This window comes from Oryza brachyantha, chromosome 1, assembly GCF_000231095.2.
Source record: "Oryza brachyantha chromosome 1, ObraRS2, whole genome shotgun sequence".
NCBI classification, from domain to species: domain Eukaryota; kingdom Viridiplantae; phylum Streptophyta; class Magnoliopsida; order Poales; family Poaceae; genus Oryza; species Oryza brachyantha.
In genome coordinates, this window is record NC_023163.2 from 13,008,594 (window position 1) to 13,030,745 (window position 22,152).

At 43.0% G+C, this 22,152-nt stretch overlaps 3 protein-coding genes and 1 pseudogene across 9 annotated transcripts; 1 reads left to right on the forward strand and 3 right to left on the reverse strand.

The window, feature by feature from the left end:
* Positions 1 to 1,269: 1,269 nt before the first annotated feature.
* LOC102709686 (sec-independent protein translocase protein TATC, chloroplastic) lies at positions 1,270 to 7,107 on the reverse strand. Its single transcript, XM_040521251.1, has 4 exons — positions 6,661 to 7,107; positions 4,146 to 4,438; positions 2,916 to 3,206; positions 1,270 to 1,759 (listed from the first exon to the last, which is right to left on the reverse strand). The coding sequence occupies exons 1-4, from the start codon at positions 6,941 to 6,943 to the stop codon at positions 1,550 to 1,552; spliced, it is 1,077 nt and encodes a 358-aa protein (XP_040377185.1). The 5' UTR covers positions 6,944 to 7,107; the 3' UTR covers positions 1,270 to 1,549.
* A 319-nt stretch (positions 7,108 to 7,426) lies between these two features.
* Positions 7,427 to 11,187, reverse strand: LOC121054256 (annotated as a pseudogene).
* A 2,679-nt stretch (positions 11,188 to 13,866) lies between these two features.
* LOC102709966 lies at positions 13,867 to 17,009 on the reverse strand. Of its 7 annotated transcripts, none has more exons than XM_040521269.1 (6): positions 16,753 to 17,009; positions 16,404 to 16,556; positions 15,969 to 16,233; positions 15,113 to 15,877; positions 14,960 to 15,009; positions 13,867 to 14,415 (listed from the first exon to the last, which is right to left on the reverse strand). In XM_040521269.1, the coding sequence occupies exons 1-4, from the start codon at positions 16,809 to 16,811 to the stop codon at positions 15,665 to 15,667; spliced, it is 690 nt and encodes a 229-aa protein (XP_040377203.1). In that variant the 5' UTR covers positions 16,812 to 17,009; the 3' UTR covers positions 13,867 to 14,415; positions 14,960 to 15,009; positions 15,113 to 15,664. The 7 variants fall into 7 exon arrangements, 6 of the variants coding, with proteins under 6 accessions (XP_040377203.1, XP_040377195.1, XP_040377199.1 ...); XM_040521261.1 differs by having other exon boundaries at positions 13,872 to 14,415; positions 14,960 to 15,015; XM_040521265.1 differs by lacking the exon at positions 13,867 to 14,415 and adding an exon at positions 14,422 to 14,693 and having other exon boundaries at positions 14,960 to 15,015.
* A 2,442-nt stretch (positions 17,010 to 19,451) lies between these two features.
* On the forward strand, positions 19,452 to 20,937 carry LOC102710247 (oxygen-evolving enhancer protein 1, chloroplastic). The gene is made up of 2 exons (XM_006644143.3): positions 19,452 to 19,749; positions 19,883 to 20,937. Exons 1-2 carry the CDS (start codon positions 19,507 to 19,509, stop codon positions 20,642 to 20,644), a joined length of 1,005 nt encoding a protein of 334 aa, XP_006644206.1. The 5' UTR covers positions 19,452 to 19,506; the 3' UTR covers positions 20,645 to 20,937.
* The last annotated feature ends 1,215 nt before the right edge of the window (positions 20,938 to 22,152 follow it).

A 22,152-nucleotide genomic window follows, 5' to 3' on the forward strand; every position in this document is an offset into this window, starting at 1 on the left:
GCAAGTGCCAGAACTTGAGTCAGAAGTTAGAAGGTTGTTCCCAAGATTGAAGTGATGTTCAGTCCGCCGTCGAGAATGTCTGTGGTGTGGAGCCGTCATCGCCAGCTGAAGCTGAAGATTTGATGGTTTTAGCTTGGTTTTCCTTTTTTCGCTGTATTTCGATAGATAATTGTTTTTATTTTTTTTAAGTCGTGGAACTGTGTATTATTTGTCATAGTGTATAATCGGGCGGATTCCTAGACCGAGATTTAATGCATGCTATTGTTCAGAAATTTGGTGTAAATTTCTGGACGTGACAGCAACTGCGTGAGACAAGGGCACAGCACCTGCGGCGGGCTGCGGCCGCCACTTCGGACTCGGTGAGATGCGACCGTCAGCGGCGCCGACGTCGGCCTCGGGAGAGATACGGTGCGGTTGCGACGGCGGTGGCTCTCAACCCCTCAATGACCACGAGACATCACGTGGGTGTGGCAGGCTAGCAGTGTAAACCGAGGGAAGAGCGCTATGCACGGACAGCAAGCGCGGTGCCGCCGATGCGAGCGCCGACGGCACAAACGACGGCTGCGTTCGACGTAGTATGTCGCAAAAGCTAATTAGCAGCACAGAAAACGATAAACTTAATTAGCACATGATTAATTAAGTATTACTTATTAAAAATTTGATAAATGAAGTTATTTAATCTTTAGAATCTATATTGAAATTTTTTTACACGAAATATATTATTTAATAGTTTAAAAAACGTGCTAACGAAAAACGAGAAACAGTTTACGTCAAACATGCCCATTCGAACGCAGCCGCCAAGATGTTTGATGAACGAGAACGACGGCTGCGGCCAAATCGCGCCTGGGGTGGCCGGTGGGGAATAGGTGAAGGTAGGGTTTTACTTGCGCACTTTCCTTTAATTAGATAATAACAAATTTATCACGCGTTGTTTATGTTGATTTTTATGTGTCTATGACATATGGGTTCAGTGCCAAATATATTATGACTAAATAAGAGTAGCAAAAAAAAGTTAATTATTCCAGGGTTTTTTTTTACTCTCTGTCGGCTTCTATCCGGTTTCGGTTAACAATATAACCGAGTTAACCGTTATACATACTAGTTCTAGTTCTCTAACATATAGCACTCGGTCAAACTATTCCACTTAACAAGATTAAGATAGCTTGACTGCAAATTCTTTTTACAAAATTTGCATCTTTCACCTGCCATCCGAAGAGTAGAAGTAATCGGGAGAATGAATCCGAAGCGAGGCACCTTCAACTATTGATTAATCCGAAGGCTTACAACAACTTCAAGCTCTTCGTGAGAGGACGGACAAGTAACAACTTCAAGCTCTTCGTCATAGGGTTCAGGATTCAGGAGCATGGAGAGCAAAAGGAATAGGCAAAACCAATATGAGAATTTTTTTTTTATGAGCAAAGGGAGTGACTTAATTTTATACAAACTATGTTACAATGGAGACTGCAATTTGTCAAGAACCACCGCCATGACTATAATGCTAATAGTCGCTCAATATTCGACCACCGAAACACTAGTACGGTAGTAACAATTATCGACCAGTTAGCTTGACCATCCAAGCACCACCCAAGTAAAGACCAAGCAGCGGACCAGCTAAGAGCATCTGAGTCAACGGATCCGTCGATGGTGTGAGCACTGCAGCTGCAACTACGGCGCCAACAACAACATATCTCCAGATGGAAAGCATTTGGTCGCTAGAAACCAATCCGACTTGACCCAGCAGTAGCTGGATAACAGGGACCTGGAAAAGAATAGCATGGAAACTGTAAATACACAAGATATGTTCATTCTGCTTTAAAAGAGGATATGTTCATTCTAGTGAGGTGTTCTGGCTACAGTAATAGCTAAGTTCTCTTTATCTTCGGCAGTAAACAAGATTTTGATAATTCGGATCACTAACATCAACAGCGGTTTACACATTAGCACCAGATGACAATAAATCAATGAGCATTGAAACAATTAGATCAAATAATGATTTATTCGCACATATAGGTGCCAGCTCCAATTAGCAACAGAGTAGATCGCACAAAATCAGCATGACAATATGTCCTGTAACCTTGTCCATCAAATGTAGTTGCCTAGTTGCTTTGAATTTACCACATTGATTTGCCTTACCACTACAATCACGGTTGAGCAGAAGCACCCAAATGAACATCAGATCGCATAATAATCCTATTATCAAGTTAGTTATTCTCTATATTTTTATGATAAGACACAGACTCAGCTTCAAGATGGAGATTGAAAATCTATAACCACCCATTAAATCATTGTACTATGAGAATCTGGACTACAATCTTCGGACAAGGTCTCATTGGCAATACCTCTTAACCAGTTCAAAAGTCAGGAGTGTAATAGTTACCACAGAAAAATTACCATATAGCTCTTGTATCAGGAACTGGGCGGAGAGAAAAGTAATGGTTACATTCAGGATTTTTTAGATAATGGGTTACATTCAATCAAACATCCATTTAACAATAATGATTTGAAGTAAAAAGAAAGTTGACAAGAAATTAACTGTCTGCACAAATGTCGTAGAGAACTTATTAATTTTGTACATGTACAGAGTCATACTTGTTGTATAAAAGATTAACTGTCTGCATAAATGTCATAGAGAACTTATTAATTTTAAATCCTTCTTACATCCAAGGGCCACACAGTATAGTAGGTATTCCTTCTTCAGTGAAGCATGTGCTATACCACTAAAAAGTAGAGGGATAGAAAACTATGGCTATAGGACTAATGTCTATGCAGATGACACAGATCATCTTATGTCCCAATGGTTAATTTCACTCCAATTCGGTTATGCTCAAGTAGGGAGTTGAAAGAGATGATCACATGACAAAAATTAACCTTGATACCCAGTTTAAAAAACAAACATATAGGGCCAATGTGCTTACCTGAAAAGATAATCCAGTGCTGAATAAAAGTACAAGCACAAACTCAAAATACTGATCAATTGACCATAATGATTCCACTGCCCCTTCTGCATAGTTCACGAAGAAGTTCAATGCTGCAGGAGCAAGAACTGTGTAGGAGAAGAAAATGCCAAGGTAGAATAGCACAGAAGAGCCCAACACAATAGGCCCAAGGAATCTACGCTCATCCCTTGTTAAACCTGGAAGAACAAACGCTATTATCTCATACAAGATAACAGGACTCCCAAGTAGAAGGCCACAATAACCGGAGACCTGCACATCATTGAAAATAACAGTGTCAGGAAGAGTTAAATTGCTTAATTGTCTCATGACAAGGTGTAGGCATCATTAACATCTAGTACACAAGACGACCAATTAAAAAACAATGAATATAAACTTCAATGATCTCCAGAACAGTTTATAGACAACAGTGTGGCAGTGTGCATCAGTTTGTTGTTTTGTGAATGTGATCCAAGCCAAGTGTAGAAATTATAAAAACATCTTTCTGCACCAATCTTATTGCTCACAGCACACAGAAGTGAGAAACTTCTCTGCACTAGCTTCAACAACCTGATAGCCCAATGGTGCATGCTATTACTAGGCATCGGCAAATGCAGCTACCTGTATATTTGCGTTGTGATTGAATGGGAGGCAAAAAAAGGATCACACCTGTCAACTTATGTTTTAAGCTTCGAGACAATGGCCAGTCCTATAACAATTTGATAGCCACGATATAGTTCATACGCTTGCACCACAAGCGTCTTTGTATCCCCAGACTAACCAGTGCATGTGCTACTTCAGAGTGCAATCGAAAAATTCAATAAGAAACAGCAAATTTCACAAAGCTACATATATTTTGACAATAGCATGACAAAATTACGATTTAAGCCTTGCTTATCACAAAACTACAAATTTGACCCAAAGTGTCATAAAATTAAATCCAAATCTGTTTAGATTTTTATTACCATGCCTTAAGTTTGTAGTTTTGTTATGATATTGGCTTAAATCTATAGTTTTGTGCTAGTTTTAACAAAGCATCTATAGTTCTGCAAAATTTACTCAAGCATCAAGTTTGGTTCCATAAGAGTTGCTATTGTAACATATGTCAAGAGAGACAGCTCAGATGTTTATCACCGTATAACATATGACAAACTTACAAAGTAAATGTGAAATTTCGAGTATGTTCTTTTAGATTGTTAAGAGTTTTTTTACCTTCAATGTCGTAAAGAAAAATTCTCCAGGAGAGAGCTGCAGAAACCGAACACCCTGAACACTAACCGGTGCTTCCAGAATCCTAATAAGATCTTTGGAGTATGCAAAACAAGCAAGTATCGCAGCACCAACAGCCAATACTGAGACAAATATCCTGTCACGAAGTTCCTCTAGATGATCAAATATACTCATCTCCTTATCATCAGGAAGTAGTTCTTTGCTTGGATAAAGAAAATTGTACAGACTACTCTGTTCTTCCTCCTCTGTGATACCTCCAAAAGTTCCATTTTGGACTGCACAAGTTAAATTTGAGTTGTCAAATACTCTAGAAAGAAACTCCACCAACTTATTACCTCCATTTCACATTATAAGATGTTTGGCCCTTCCTAGATTTATATGGATACTAACAATATAGACACATATATAAAACATATACATTGATCCATGAATAAATATAGTTAAGGCCAAAACATCTTATAATACAAAATGAAGAGAGCGTAACACTGATAAAGGGCATTTTATACAATAGATAAAAAGTACTCCCTTTGTCCCAAAAATATAACCATTTCTAGGATTCAAATTTTATACCACAATATAATCATTTCTTCAATGATTCCTATGATTTTAATCATTACAACGAATCCAGAGCCAATTAGATGCTTAGAAAGGAATCTAATTAATTCAAAATTCAAAAATTGACCACTGACATGACTAAAAGGGAATCTTTTAACATCTACTTAGTCTATGCTAAATAACCTGGAAGTGCTTATATTTTGGAATGGAGGTAGTAGTATTTATCACCGGAAAAATACAATAGTTGTGGCCAGTACAATGCAATGATATCGATTTTTCTCTAATGCTTCTAGAAAATAAAGATTAATTTTTTAACCACAATAAATTTGAAACTGTATTAAGTTTCATTCATTTCACTTCTCCAGTTGTTTCATTTACCCCTAAAATGGGTTTCATCTGACTCAAAAAATCGTCTGTATATGTTTGAAAGCATAAACTCATGAGACTCTGAATATCTAAGATCATTTGTGTATGGTTATACCCTGTGGCTTTTGGCATTGTTACTTGTGGCTTGCAGATTGGATGCAAAGTTTATAAAAAACTCCAGAATTACAGATATTATTTATGACATATGAATAGTGGTCAACAGTGATATCTAAATGATAATTATGTGTGCATAATTAATTTCATTGTTTAAATTGTTATTATTAAATTTATTGAAATTTTGAATTCCATTTGTGAATGTATGTGCAAGAAAGTTGGATATACATCGTAACATTCTTTGCGTCTGTAGCAACACGCCACCTCTCAGTTTGTTTAACACTAGAAGCTAAATGGCCATTCCAATATAGCATCGCTATTCAATATATGGGTTATGCATTCCAACATGAAAAGCCTGCATTTACCAAATGTCGATATAATGGCAAGACTGTGACAACTCAAGGTTATCATGACTATTTGAAATTAGTAGCCATCAAAGTGCAGGCAATAAAACAATAAATGGATCATATATCATCAATGGTTTTATAAAAAGTTGAAACCCTGAAACTAAATAAGAGGTGATTATACAAATATAAATATGTAATGGGTGATCACAAAGATGGGCTAAGAAGAAAAGCAAGTAGATTTGGACCCCACTTGTATGAATTACATATTAAGAGAGCATATCTACAAATTTAAAAAAGTTAGACATATACTGCCCAATAGACTTAACATCTTATGGCTGCCCTTGACCAGGTAAATAGCATCACATGCATCTTATCACCATCCAGCTAGGGGTTTGCACTCTAGAAAGTCTTTTTGTCTTCCAGGCGTGGGGTAATGATACATAAGCCTCAGGTGGATAGGATCATGAATTTTAGCTACTCAATATACCCGAACAAGATTTCACGAACATGTCAAACTTTAGTGAATCAATGAAAGCTAAAATAATAGCAAGTGAGCCAAGTCAGCGTCTATTGCATGTTAAGCGACTAATTAAATTTGTAGTTGGCAGTACTATGCAAAACTATATTCCTAATCTACAATTTCATTGCATTGATTGTTTCATATTATAAGTCACTTTGGGGTCTTTAAATTTGGCCAAGTTTATAGAATAATATAGGAACATTTCCAACAAAAAATAAATATGAAATAAAATTATATTCCTAATGGAACTAATTTGGTGTTGTGAATGTTAGTATATTTTTGTATAAATTTGGTCAAATTTGAAGAGGAGGTTTGACTTAGAATAAAACCCAAAATGACATAACATAAAAGGGAGGGAATACCTACTTATGATTGCACTAGGATGCCTGATGTTCTACAGTTATTTCTTCATTCTTCTCTTTGAAGCATTATTTTCTTACATTTTAGCAACCAGCTGAGTCCAGTTCCCCCATTCAATCGCAACACACTTGCAGCCAAGGAAATGGCTCGCTAGTGACGCAACGCCAGACGTGAGCTACCATCGGCACATAACGAGAGCGAACGTGACACAAAGCGAGAAGGAGAAGGGACACACCAGATTGAGGAGGAGACGGGTCCTCGAGGGCGGCGCCGAGGCTGCCCGACGGCGACTCCTCCCTCCGAGGCGCCGGCGGCGGCGAGGAACGCTCCGTCTCCCGGCCGGCTCCCCCGTCGACGGCGGAGCAGCGAAGGTGCCGCCCGTGGCGGCGGCGGCGGAGGGGCTCGGGCGCCGCGGAGGGGAGGAGCGGCACGCAGCGGAGGAGGTGGTGGCGGCGGCGGAGCGGGACCCCGCCGAGCCCCGGCGGCGAGTGCGAGAGCAGCGCCCCCGCGCTCCCCATGGTCGGTCGCCCTCGCTGCTTACACACACCTGCGAGGCTGGGCAAATCGGGAGGCGGATAGACGACGACGATAATTATCTAGGAGTAGCTCGTTCGCGGTGTGTCGCCGTGTTCGCTTGCTTGCGCGGTTGCGCCGCTTCACCTCGTCTTGGCCCGAGGCTCACTCGAGTCACCACCACACGACACGAGCAAGCGGCGGCGCAACTGTAAACGGGTTTCTCCTCCCCGAGAAAAAGATCTACGGCGTTGGAGTGAGGCTGCAGAAAGTGGTGGACCAGGCCGGGCTGTTGGGCTGTGTCGTGGATTTATTTTTGGAAAAAGTCTACTAGAGGTCCCTAAACTTGACACCGAGTTTGTTTTTCATCCCTTAGCCGCAATATTAGAAATGTGTACCCTAAACTCATATAATCCGTTCACAAAAGGTCTCTATTGATCATTTTTTTAACCGGTTTCGGTGACATGGCGTCCGGTGAGTCGCACGTATCATATTTTTTTTATTTTTTTACTCTCTCCTCTCCCCTCGCGGCGGGGGTGGGGGCGAGCGGCAGTAGGCGCGGGCGACGGTGGCGAGCGCGCGCAGCGTGCAGTGGTGGCGAGCGACAAATTCCCCTCTTTCTTCTTCTCCTCCTCGCCGCCGCCGTTGGCCTTGATGAGCTGCTGTTGTTTCTCCTTCTCCTTGTCGGCCTTGAGCTCCTCGGCCTCCTTGATCCAGAGCTCGGTGAAGTCACAGTTCTTGTACCTCTCGAACCATGGCCCGCCGGAGGAGTAGTGGATGGCCTTGGGCTGGGTGGACGGGTCGACCTTGTTGTGGCAGACGAGGAAGTTCCAGGCGAAGGGGATCTCACCGATCTCGTCGTCATCGAGCCAAGAGAAGCGGTGGAGGAAGGCGCTGGTCTGGGTGCTGACGGTGTCCGGAGTGAGCGCGGCGACATTCTTGGGATGGCCGCAGTTGTAGAGCACCATGAGTTCTTACGCGGGTAGATGGTCTGGATGGCGCCGTCCATCTTGGTGGGCTCGACGGACGCGTACTCGTGCTTGACGCAGGCGACGGCGAGGCGGTCAGTGGCGGAGGCGGAGGCGTGGAGGCAGGCGAGGAGGGGACGTGCTCCCGACGAACACCCGGTGCACGCTGCACGCGCTCGCCCGCGTCGGCCGCTCCACGCTGCTCGGCCGCGCCTAATGCCGCTTGCCACCACGGCACGCTGCACGCGCTCGCCACCGCCGCCCGCGCCTGCGGTCGCTCGCCCCCACTACCGCCGGCAGCGCTCTAGAGAAACAGGGAAGTGAGGAAGAAGAGAGAGAGGGGAGAGTAAAAAAAAAAAACATGATACGTAGAACCCACCAAACACCACGCCACGTTAGCGAAATCGGTCAAAAAATAGACCAATACTGCGAAGGGACCTTTTGTGAACGTTTTTTTTGTAAGTTTATGAGTACACATTTCTAGTACTAAGGGATGAAAAACAAACCATGCTTTAAGTTTAGGGACCTGTGTGGACTTTTTCCTTTATTTTTTCCTTAGGTTCCGCGTTGCCTGGGCTGTAGATAGTTGATGTGATATTAGGCTTGGGCCTGGGCGGCAGATTGTATTACCCACTAGAATATTTTTAACGGAATATATCTAATATTTAAAATAGTTTTGCTATTGACCGATCAATCAAAATTTATGAACCCATCAATCAATTAACCTAACCATCAATTAACCTAACCATTGACCAAATCATGGAGAAGCAAAGGAGATAGAAGAAAGCAACAATGACTAACCGGCGACAGCGATGACCAACTCTAAATTTTGGTAGACACCTACAGATTAAGGTTTCGGGATTGGAGGCGGTGGTAGGGGTAGGGGACAATGTCGGTGGTTTTAAAGGTATGGCCGGGGTAATGGAAGATCGATGGTGGTAGCGGAGATAGGCGGGCGGTGAGGCACCGGTGCCATGGGGATGGAAGAGGGCGGTGGGTTGGCATCGGATATAGGGGTTGCCGCCTGGATTGGGGATGAGAGCTATGGGGGAGGGAAGGTGTCATGCTCAGAAATTCCAAACCAGAATTTTTAAGCTAAATGTGCATTAAATCCTCGTTTAGAATCAGCTAGGGTACAGATAACAAAGTTGACATACAGTTCCACATCTTACAAACAACTAAAATAGTCTTGCAAATGCAGCGAAAAAAATGACTAGCTAAACTTGAGCTTGCGTAGCGTCAACTCCAAGCCATAGGCAGCCTTGACGAAGGGATAAAGCCTACTCCTGCGAATTGCCTCAATCTGACTCAAACTCCAACTCTGGCGGGAAAATTGAGCAAGGTTGTATACTAACCACGATACTCAACAAGTCACCCAAAATAGGAGGAAAAATAAATGCAATTGAGACCAAGGTGAGGCTAAGGGCTATTTTGCATAAAGCGACAAGTATTTGATAATAAAAGTAAATAAATAAACAGTAAGAGTAGAATAAATGGTTGTGTCATCCACTGTCCAACGTTACACACATTGCGACAGGCCCAACCCACCATCCAAACTACACAAGTTCCAAGTAGCTATTTAAATAGTTTTAGTCTGATCAGAGGTGTACTACTGTACCCACAAGACATGGCCCCAAAACACATTACCATGCATCGACGTGCCACCATGACATATCGAAAGGGAATCATGATAGAACCTAACATAACCCTCTTATCCAATCATACCACACTTCAGGTTTCGCCTCTACCTTGGATCAAGGTAGGAAGCCCCCTCTTGTACCTAGGCGAATCCGAAAATAGCATAGGTTATCGCAGGACCCATCCATACTCCATCACACTCATCCTTGCATGGGTATATCTGACAGAGCGAAGCTATACCACAAGCCTTATCATTGTCCATTCTGGCTTGTGGTTAGTACTATAGTTCTTTCAGGGTTTCCCGTGAACCGGTCCTTAATTGTCATGAGAGCAACTATCAAAATCATGCACCACAGCTCTCCAATAAACAAGTTTTAATTCCGTTAACCCAAGCGTGGTATTTAATCTTAGTCACTAACTAACGTAGACTAAACATTAATTAATTGGTGTCCCATGGGTTAGTTGAACTAAGCGAGGCCTTCCGCTAGATTCATGATTCCAGTTGTTTGTTGATTTCTCGTCCACGTGGGTTAACAATGTAGAGAGACAAAGTACGCCACCGCAGCAAAGGTGTGTTACGTGTGTATACCCTTTTTCCAGCCTCCATATTTTCCATTTAAATTCCACGAGCATGGAAGCAACATCAAACACAAAGCACGGAAATAAAAGGACTTTGACAAATAGTTAGATCCTAGTTCAGGCGATTTGAGATAGTGTGTAAAAAAAGAAGCATTAAAATGTATACTGATGATAAGATCATAGAAAGTACAATATTTGGGAAGTATCTACCTAACCAATCAACTAATCTCATTTATAAGCTAGAATATGTAATTGGTGTATGTAGTTGGTGGATGGACGCTATATCTTCCTAGAGACTAGCTTGATGTGGTTTGGATTGTGTAAATCTCGATTTGATGTCCTCCCCTCCTAGAAGCCTTAATATTTCTACCATGGGTTGTCCTCTTCTCCCAATTGAACTCAGAACACCCTTCCCTCCTAGCATGACAAATTTGTCCATATCCGGATCGTGTTATGAATAACCTTTCTTATCTAGGATACCTTATATCCTTATCAATATTCCTATCCATATCCGACGATTATTTTCAGTATGATCTTAATTATGTCATATTCTAAGTGCCAGTTTCCATGATCGTAAGATACATCATACCCAATACTCTAATAATAGCCCCCGAACTCTATTCAAACGACATCACCGTAGTCAAAAGCATATCACCTTATCGACCACCAAGTAGTTATCGATATTGCTGACTATGTTTTTTATTTCTAAAATATATATTCAGTCAAGGATATTTGGATATAGTTTAGAAATCTAACAGTTATCCACGAGGCATTATAGACACCAAGATTCCTACCCCCTCCCCCCCTCCCCCATTTTATCTAGAATGCAAACCATTGGGATCTATAAATAAAATCTCCTCAAAGGATCTTTTCATATTTTCCACCATCTACCATGTTTCAGCAAGTTCTTCCCATCTTATGATGCCCCAAGAAACCTTAGAGGTGATCTCCTCGAACCTCCTTTCCATCGTCATGGACTTCAAGCCCACCATCACAAACATGAACATGTTTGAATCAGATGCACCAAGAGGACAACCATCTCGGGCACTAGTACCCAAGGGCATGGCATGGGAGGTATGGATTCATAACCTTATCTTGGTAAAATAATTGTTTTACGTCTTTCATGTATGTCGGATTCCTTCATCTTACCTCTAGCATTTGTTTCCTCCACCTCAACCCTAATTATGTTTACTTCCTTCGTGTCTTCACACACCTATGTGAAACCTATCTTAGGGTTCACCACTTTCTTGTTTTGTTCCATTACTTCTATAAATTCATTTTATGGATAAAACTTGTCTGACCAGATAGTGTGACATTTGTCTCCATGATGGCAAGCAGGACAAGTACATTGTGATCAACATGCCTTCTTCTCACAAATATAGGAGCAGGAATTGGTTACCTCAATGTAGAAGACTCTTCACCTTGCCTGACCAATGTGCATCCCACGGTGTGTGCTCCACATATCCCCTGTGGATGTCTCTTTGAGCAACAACATCTCGTCTACCCATCTAAAGCACTTCATGAGTACTCCATTGTGCATGCATACAACTCATCCTCCATCATAGAGTAGAGTTTTACTTGTTAGGCCTATTTTTTCACCTTCGTGTCATTGTTAGGTATATATTGAATGTCATGTATCAATTCAACATATGTGCCAAGCTCGTTCTTCATCTGGCATCACCACTGTGTCATCAGCCGTGGAATCCCTAGTAGGTTGTGTGATAGTCTGGCATGTCATACCCATGAGTTGTTGTCGGTCTCGGTGAGGCCATCCTTCTCTTCAACTAATTGCTTCTATAGGATCTCCATGAAAACACCTAGCTGGACATGTCGTCTTCTCAAAGAAATCTTGGATTGCTTATCAGCCTTAAATATCCTTCTGATATTCATGTCACACCTTGAGCCCATCGAACCATCTTTCTAGGTTGCGGATGACTACAAAAGTAAGTCATTTGAGAAATTTGCAAGATATGTAAACTAATTAAGTTACACCCATTTGGCCATCTCACATATTATGGCCTAACATATGTATATTACTCAAATTGTATAGTCGTTGAAGCACACAAATTAGGGATTAGCTCAAGCAAACATCCGATATTATAAAATATTCAAAGATATACCACATAAAGTGACATATCCCTTCTTCTTTTAACATATACCAAGAGGTGCATCACACTCCATCTTTCACGTGTGCGTGTGTGGGTGGGTTCTATATCTTAGTGATTGGTTTTTACCTAGGCACCGTTCGGTAGAAGTGGGGAAGGGGGTTAGTTATCCGGCGCGGAAAACGTAGTAATAAATTAGTCCATGATTAATTAATTACTAATTGTTAAAAAAAATATAAAATAGATTAATATGACTTTTTAGAACAACTTTTCTATAGAAAATTTTCACAAAAAATACACCGTTTAGTAGTTCGGGAAGCGTGCGCGCGGAAAAATAGAGTAGTTAGATATCTTATTGGCTTGGCCGAACACGGCCCTAGTTTTTAAAGTTGTGTTGTATAGAAAACATTTTTAAGTTGTTATTGTATTGTGTGGGATATCAGATAAGGGTATACTCGTGCATTGTATGTTTTCGTGTAGAGAATGAGGTTCCAAGAACTGAAGGAAGATATAAAGATAGAACATGTGTAGTACACGACTAGTTATATGGTAAAACTCAGGTTTCTATGTTTGGATTTTATAACCAGTCGGGCATGGTCGGTTTACATATGATAGATGATTAGTCATATTCGGTTAGATATCTACATCTTGTAACCATATTCCCCAATATATGAGGTAAGGTAGGTGTTCCTTTGGGGACTACGGTCTATCAGGCCATGCATTGTACTCATTGCACAACTTTTCTAAGTATCAATCTACAAACAAGCAAGAGTGTGATATTATCTCATCCTTGAGAACACAAACCAGGGTCGGATGAGGGCCTAGGCGGGAAGGGCAACCACCTAGGGCCCCAGCCAGAAGGGCACCAACTAAATTTATATTTATATGCTCATGTGGTTTGATTTTTACCACTTACGAAACTATTTAGACGATGATTATCTATTAGTTAAGATTAATAGCTCTATCACTGTTGACTTTTTTGTTGTAGCTAAAATTTGAATTTTGAAACTTAATATTAGAGTTGATTTTAAGGCGTTTGTATTGTAGTTTATTTTTTCCAGCATTGTCTTTTAATTCGCTATGAACACAAATAAAATAGTTAGTTATAAATTATTTTTTGTTGATTTACTTTTTTTATTTTCTTTATTATAGTTTTCAATTTATTGTCAATATTATTTCTTAAAATTTAGAACTGAGACTCTTCAGACTTAATAGTCGGTTTATCATGTTAATGGTTTTTATTTGTGTTATTTTAGAGGATAAATAGTTAAACGATATATATTACAAACAAAAAATATTTAACATAAACAACACCAAATTCCCCTAGGGCCCTCAAAATTACAGAGCCGGCCCTAGCCCAAACCTGAGTAACCTATATTCCTATCATACCATCGATATTTGCTTCATGCTTGCCACCACATGTATTTACTGCTCATCTAGAATATTGTCATATTGTATTTTAGATAATGGGATAATCATTATTCTGTCGGTGGAGGTTTATATGGAATTTCTCTATATCATGAAAATCGAACAAATAGCTGCCAACATTTCTATCTACCCCCCAGATAACCCCATTAGTGTCGAATAAGGTTATCATCGTTTTTTTAATTAGCTAGAGACATACTACAATCGTACATTACATATTTATATCTTTAATTTCATATACAGGTAGGGGCATAAAACCTCCACAGTGCACAATGCTGTCCTTCTAGCTAATTGAGTTAATTCATAAGCAACTTTATCAGAGCAAGTTCAATAGTATAACCAATTCATACAATAGTTACCTACAAAGTATTAATAGATTGTCACATATCATACACACAATACGTCTTGGAGTCCATGCTACAGTTGACTACAAATTAATAGCTCACCACTCTTCTCTCTTATCTCTTTAAAATATGTTTATAGCTGACTTATAGTCTGCTATTGTACCTGCTCGCCCCTTTTTTTTTTGAAGCTTCACCTCCTGAGAGCACTCCCAATGCAGACTCTATCCATAGTTTCTATACCTCAAAGACTTTACAACAAGAAACCATGCTCCTCAATGCAAAATTTAGTAGTAGTTTCTATAGATAAAGTGCAGCACAGAGCTAGCTGATTAGCCGTGGCATATCACTATGTGATCCACTGTACACATCTCAACAGCCATACATCGTCAAGAGCTAATCGTCACAAGTCACAAGTGAACTGGAAATTAAACAGTACAACAATATATCACAAGAAGCATCAAAAAATACAAATGATGAGCAATATACCACCAGAAGCATCCCAATGGTGTTTAAAAACACACTCCACATAGAACTTTGACAAAAGTTTTAAAAATAGTCATCAGGGTCTATAATTTCTTGCTCCTGAAGGTAGTCATCCATGGAGTACAGATCAGCAGGGTCGATGTGGTTATCTCCATCCATGGGCAACAGAAATAGGACAACAAAGAAGAGTGTGCAAGAGAGAAGAGAGGGCAGCTGAGAAGAGAGGGTAGCAAAGAAGACGTGGTTGTGATTATGTATATATAGCAGCAGTAGCAGAAATGGCAGAGAATGCAAAGAGGTCACACTTGCATGCCATAAAGTTAGTGCAAATAGTTCACATCACAAGAATTATTGGCAGGCATCCACACTGTGTAGTGGAAACAATTCACACTTGCATGCAAAAACTAGTGGGCAGAGTACATATTTAAGTGGGTGTGCATTTCAGTTTCACAAAAAAAATAGTGGAAAGAGGTACACACCTGATATTGGAAACTGAAAATTGAGTAATAATTTGTTTGCATGGTCACACCTGCTACTGCAAAATCAATTTCAGTAATAAGTCTAGCAGTTATTAGTTCCTAGGGTTTAAATAAACAATTCAATAAGGCATCAGTTAGCAAGCAGGGTCGTACCTTAGGAAATAAAACAATTATCATGTTCTCCAGAGCCATCTTTCTCTCATCCAAAGCATCTGCACTAAGCTGATCAGTAGGAGCAAGTAGCAGTTGTGTGTAAGTTTCTAACGTTTTACACTTAGTTTGTTCCTGAGCTGCTTCATGAGCTAACTTTGCTGCTTGTATCTTCTTATCAGCTAAGCTTTGCTGAATTTCAGTCATCTTCTCTCTGTCTTCCCTATTCTTGCTGGTTGCTTCAATGAACTTCTCAAGCTTTCCACTAAAATCAGATAAAGCATCAGCTGGCTTCTTTTAGCTATTGCGTTCAATTTTTGCTTTCTTGTGTCCCATAGGTCGTTTTTCTCCATCTAATTCCAAATTGACTAGTTGAGCTGGGTTACAATTTGCACTCTTTTCCTTTTCCTTCTTCAACCTATTCAGATATGCCGACCACTTCTGCTCACCACGTACTACCTTCCACATATGCAGTAGATGAAAGGCCTTACCACTATTTTGACTAGCATAAACCTCTAATGCTTTGTCAGTCAATTGATCATCACTCATCCCACTCTACCACACTCTACCTGTATTTACCCAACATCCATGAAAATCAGTTAATGGTTTCTTGCAACGATCCCAACGTATTTTCAGTTGGTTCCGGTTCCTCTTACGGCTACTTTCTATTGTCTTGTTGTATTCTTCAGTAACATCTGCCCAATACTTGTCTGCCTTCCTGCCAATTCCATCGACTGGGTCCTTTGAATTATGCAACCAAGCACTAGCCTACAATCACATAAAGAAAAAAACACAGAATGAAATAAGACAATCATTTATCTTCTTAATTGTTTCAAATCCCTTAATTGTTAGAACCTACCAATCGTTTATCTTCACCAACCGACCAGTTCAAACGCTTGTCAGTTCTAAGCTCCTCATCCACGTTAATTGTTTCAGTTTCTTGTTCATCTACATAATCAGAGTGTTGTGCTGGAGAGGGAGTTCTTGTAGCATTCAAGTCAATTGGTGACATGGAAGACTGACTCATTGTAGCACCAACAAAGTGAAAATTTTCATTTCCATTAGAATGGTTAGGAAATGGGTTTGATTGCAGATAATTTGTGAACCCTCCTGGTGGGTATAAACTGCAAAAACAAAATGAATTCCCATGCTCTAATTATATATATCTTCACCAAAATTGCATGATATGCTCTAATTAATTAAAGGATTGTGGACATCAAATCCATGGCAAAGATTATTGCATATAAGTGTAGTTCTGTATACCTGAAATCTCATTGAACTAAATCTCACTTACCCTTCACTAGGAGAAGATGCTGGCCACCATCCACCAACGGGTTGAGCACAAGTTGCAGCATATTGAGGAACACCAATCGCTCCAGATTGACGATGCGTTGCAGCAGCTTGACCACCGGTTGCAGCACCTTCAGGATGGGTTCTAGGGACACCTCTACCTCGGCGAGAATCAGTCTTCGTTAATCGATTCATCTCTGAGATTTGGGATTATTTTAGGGTTACAGTGGATGGGGAAAGGAGATGAAGGGAGCTACGGATGGACCTCAGTATGAATCTGAAACTCGATGGGAGATGGGCGGCAGAGGGAGGGAGATTACTAGGATGGCAGGAGAGGGCGGGAGGGAGATTACCGGGAGGGCGGGAGGCGGCTGGGGCGCACCCTCGAAAATTTGGCGACGAACGCTGGCATCACCTCTGCGAGCGCGCGCGGGAGATGGCACGCGGGAGAAGCGAGCGCGCGCGGATGAAGGCCGCGCGGGCATGCGCAGAAGGAGTCGCGGCTGCGGCAGCGGTGGGTGGCGCGGGTGTACGGGATCGATAGAAAGGACGCTGTCCTCTCCCAACGCTGCTGTGGTGATTTCTTCCGTCCTCGAACGAAATGTAGACTTCATTTCTTATCGAACGAAATGTAGACTCCATTTCTTATCGAGAAATGATTTTTTGGTTTCCCTCACTCTTTCTTTCATAACTATACTATCACATCAGCAAAATACAATAAATATATGAGTAATAAATAGACTTAGAAACTAAGTAGAGTCTGTATTGTGAGTGCTCTGAAGCAGTTACGTTAGGCCCTTGATTTGTGCTACCACTATATGTCAGTTCGACCAATTACCGCTAATCTTCATTTGAAGCATATTCATCACAGATGCACAGTCTTATTCCAGCACCCGTACCACAAGTCCACAAGCATACGAATCTCTGACAAGAACAGCCCCTCTCCATGCAAGCTAACAATTCTACGTTAGCTTGTCCGCAAACAAGATAACAAAACCTGTCCTGCGTTATCATCTCACTTTTGGCTACTATTACTACTTCTGTCAAAAAATATAATATAAACAGAACGCCGGTCAGGGGCAAAGAAATCGAAATAGGGTTGGCAAAATCCCCGCTGGGGCGGGCCCCGACGGGGCCGGGGCGGGGGGGTGGGGGGTTTCTCCCCGCGGGGAATCGGGCCAGGGCCCCGAAATATTCGGGGATGGGGCCGGGGGTATTTCTTACCCGCGGGCCCCGAAATTAAAAAAAAAAAGAAAAAACCCCTATTCGGCCCATTAGGGTTACCTCCAACTAACCAAACCCTAGCCACCCAGTACCCAGTCAGGCAGTCAGCCACCGCCCGGTCTCCCACTCTCTCCTCTCGGTCTCCCTCTCAGTCTCTCCGGCCTCTCCCACTCGGACGACGGCCACCGCCCGCCGCCAGGCTGCCAGTCCACTGCCCCCCTAGGGCCAGGTCACCGGCCCGCCGTGACCGGCCGTCCCCGCTGCAAGCCGCGAGTCCCACGAGGCCGCCACCGGACGTCCCCGCCGTGACCGGTTGTCCTTGCCGACCACCGAACAGACCAAAGCGGCGCTACCTACGGAGGCCGCAACCGGGCACCGAACCGCCGGACCGACGCCACGACGGCGCGACGCTGACGCCGTGAAGCCGTCGTCTCCGACCGACGCCACGACGCCGCCCTTCCTGCTCTCCCGTGTAGGTACTCCGTCCCCCAGATCGGAGCGCCTCTGCATTTGGGGTTTGGATTGCCGTTTTTGGGAATTCGGGGCCCCGTTCGGGGTCGGGGACCTGGCGGGATTTCCCCCCGAAAGGCAATTCGGGGCCGGGGACCCATTTCGGGGCCGGGGTCGTTCCAGCACTCCTCGGCCTCGCCCCGCCCCATTGCCAACCCTAAATCGAAGGCCTCTAAGCCCCTCCCCCCATTCTTGTCCCCTTCTTAACAAAAACAGATTTCCTCGTTTTCAACGGACACGTATCCTGAACTGCTAAACAGTATATTTTTTGCAAAAATTTTCTATAGTAAAGTTGCTTTACAAATTTATATTAATTTATTTTTCAAATTTTTATTTTTAATATTTAATTAATAATATATTAATCTATTACCGTGTTTTCCACGCGGGCTAACAACACCACTGCCGAATGGAGCCTATTTCTAATATCCATTCTCCATTCTTTCTATCGCATTTTGACAACATGTCGTGGTTTTATGGAGGAGATCATAGGGCGCGTTCGAAGGAGACTCACCGGGCTAATCTCTTCATCTTTTTCCGTGTACACGCTTTTCAAACTACTAAATAATATATGAGTAAAGTACATGGTCGGTCCTTAAACTTGTGGCGCAGTACCACTTAGATCGATAAACTTAGAAAATGCACGTTTAGATCCATTAAACTTGTTTTCATGTACCATCCAGGTCCATGAACTCGTTTTAATGTACCATCCAGGTCCATGATTTTAGACGTTAAAACGAGTTCATGGATATAAACGTGCATTTTCTAAATTTATGGACCTAAGTGATACCATGCCACAAGTTTAAGGACCGACCATGTACTTTACTCATGATATATTTTTTACTAAAAATGTTTATATGAAAGTTGTTTAAAAAATTATATTATTCCATTTTTCAAGTTTAAAATAGATAATACTTAATTAATCATATACTAATGATGTTTCTCATTTTACGTGTGGTGATTAGCTACACCCGGACCTGTCATTGCAAAGGAGCCCATAATCTTCCGCATTTCCTCTAGGTTCCCTTCACTCCCTTCGTTGCCAAGCGAATTGGTGCGTTCTCTTCTTTTCCTGAGGTGGCAGCCCCTCGTTGGGTGGAGCTAGGATCTTCGCAGCGCGCCCCCACAAATAAAAGACACCACGCCCCATCACACGACGTGGGGCCGGGTGGCAAGGAGTGGCACCTGGGCATGCCACGTCGGCGTCCAGCTCAGCACCACCATAGCCCCAAGCCACCAATGGGAGGCCACGCCTTATCCGATCCTCTTATCCTCCCCGTTCCTTGGCTGCCCGTAGATAACACTCTCCCGGCCCGCACAAAACGCCCTTCACGACGCACGGCCACCGCCACACCACTCCACCCCCACGCGCGACGATGGCAGCATCACTCCAAGCCGCGGCCACCCTGATGCAGCCGGCCAAGCTCGGCGGCCGACCGGCCTCCTCCGCCGCGCTCCCGTCGCGCCCCTCGTCGCACGTCGCCAGGGCGTTCGGCGTCGACGCCGGCTGCAGGGTCTCGTGCTCACTGCAGTCCGACATCCGGGAGGTCGCCAGCAAGTGCGCCGACGCCGCCAAGCTCGCCGGCTTCGCCCTCGCCACCTCTGCGCTCCTCGTCTCGGTAACGCCTAATTTAATTACCCAGCACGCAGCCATGGTGGACAAGGCCATGGTGGAGACGTCCGTGCGTGCGAGTCGTGTTCGTATATAGCTTAACGCTAGCTGTTGGGGCATGGTGGTGGTGCTCGCTGCAGGGCGCCAGCGCGGAGGGCGCGCCGAAGAGGCTGACCTTCGACGAGATCCAGAGCAAGACGTACATGGAGGTGAAGGGGACGGGGACGGCGAACCAGTGCCCGACGGTGGACGGCGGCGTCGACACCTTCCCCTTCAAGTCCGGGAAGTACAACGTGAAGAAGTTCTGCCTGGAGCCGACGTCGTTCACGGTGAAGGCGGAGGGCATCGCGAAGAACGCGCCGCCAGAGTTCCAGAAGACGAAGCTCATGACCCGGCTGACCTACACCCTCGACGAGATCGAGGGCCCCCTCGAGGTGAGCGCCGACGGCAACATCAAGTTCGAGGAGAAGGACGGCATCGACTACGCCGCCGTCACCGTGCAGCTGCCGGGGGGCGAGCGCGTGCCGTTCCTCTTCACCATCAAGCAGCTGGTGGCCACCGGCAAGCCAGAGAGCTTCAGCGGGCCCTTCCTCGTGCCAAGCTACCGTGGCTCCTCCTTCCTCGACCCCAAGGGCCGCGGCGGCTCCACCGGCTACGACAACGCGGTGGCGCTCCCCGCCGGAGGCAGGGGCGACGAGGAGGAGCTCGCGAAGGAGAACGTGAAGAACGCCTCGTCGTCGACGGGCAACATCACGCTGAGCGTGACCAAGAGCAAGCCGGAGACCGGCGAGGTGATCGGCGTCTTCGAGAGCGTGCAGCCGTCGGACACGGACCTCGGCGCCAAGGTGCCCAAGGACGTGAAGATCCAGGGGGTGTGGTACGCGCAGCTCGAGTCTAACTAAGAGCGATCAGGAGAGGAGGAGAAGGGAAGGGGAATTGGAGGCGCGACGTGTATCTAGTAATGCAAAGTCAATGGGGGCTGTTGGTTTTTAAATTTTTAGCTTTTTTGTTTCTTCCTCCTCTATAATTCTCGCGAACTGATGATCGATCCCTCATGGTGTTTATTTGCATTTGGAGGAGTGGAAAGGACACTGTACGATACCTCTTGTGTGCGCCTTTCTTCACGAACTTTAAATTCGCCTTTCAATTGTGACTTCCCTTCTAGTACTTCTACATGAACATATATTACCTGTAATCTCTCCTATCATAAATATTTGATGCGTGGACATGACATGCGACCATTCATCGTATAAAAAAAAAGAAGCTAAGTGCCATTTATTTTGTTTGAGATGTACTCCTACTTAATAGATGATACTTTAAGTATAACTTATGTTTTTTAATAGCAGCACTAAATTTTCAATTTTCAAATGAGATAAATGATCAAAAGTCATGTTCAAAATTAGTAGTGTTAAATATTTATAACCAGAGGGACTACTATATCTTTTTCCAAACTTGACCTGCAGAAAGGTAAAGGATATGACATACACAAATGATCTATATATCAAATTTGGCATCCACTATAAAAACACAAACACACACATATCCATATATCCATATATTATTCATCACATATATACATATCCATTCACACACACACATATATCCATCACAATCACATAATTAATCTCAAGTGGTTATACGTGTAGATTGAGTTAGAATACAAAACAAGTAAGCAACTTAATTACTCAAAAAGTAAAACAAATATTGATCATGGCGATTTAGTAGAATTGAGTGGTGCATAAAGTGATTGTCATAATAAAAAGGAAGCAAGCAATAAAACTTGGTCTACACCAAATCAGTAAGCGTATGTCACTTAATCAATTTTCAGTACAACCATAAAGAATTGTCCTGTGTTACGCCTAGAAATTCCTCACATGAATTTCTGAACTTAATTGTGTATTAAAATCCCTGTTCAGGACCAGCCAAGATACACAAATAGACAATGTTGATTACATAATCATTGTTCTTAGAAACAACTGAAAATAACACTTATTCTAACGAAAATGCAGCGGAAAGATATGGTAAACTAGCTCCAGCGGATACGGCTCCAGTCCACAGGCAAACTTCGATGGTAGACCAGCTCACTCCTGAGAGTCACCTCCATCAGACTCAACTTCTAGCTCTGGAGGGGGAAATAGGCCAAGGGTGAGTTCAAACCACCGTACTCAACAAGCAACATGAAAAAAGAGTAATAAATGATGCATAAGGATCATCAAAGACAGGCTAGGGTTAGTTGCAATAAAGTAGCATTTAAATAAATAACAGGGATTGAATTGAATAAAGGTATTAAAATAAATTAAAGAATAAGTAAATAACAGTTGTAAAATACCACAACACTATCTAACGTTACACCACGTTGTGACAGACCCAACCACTACTCAACGTTACACCACGTTGTAGTAGTCCCAAA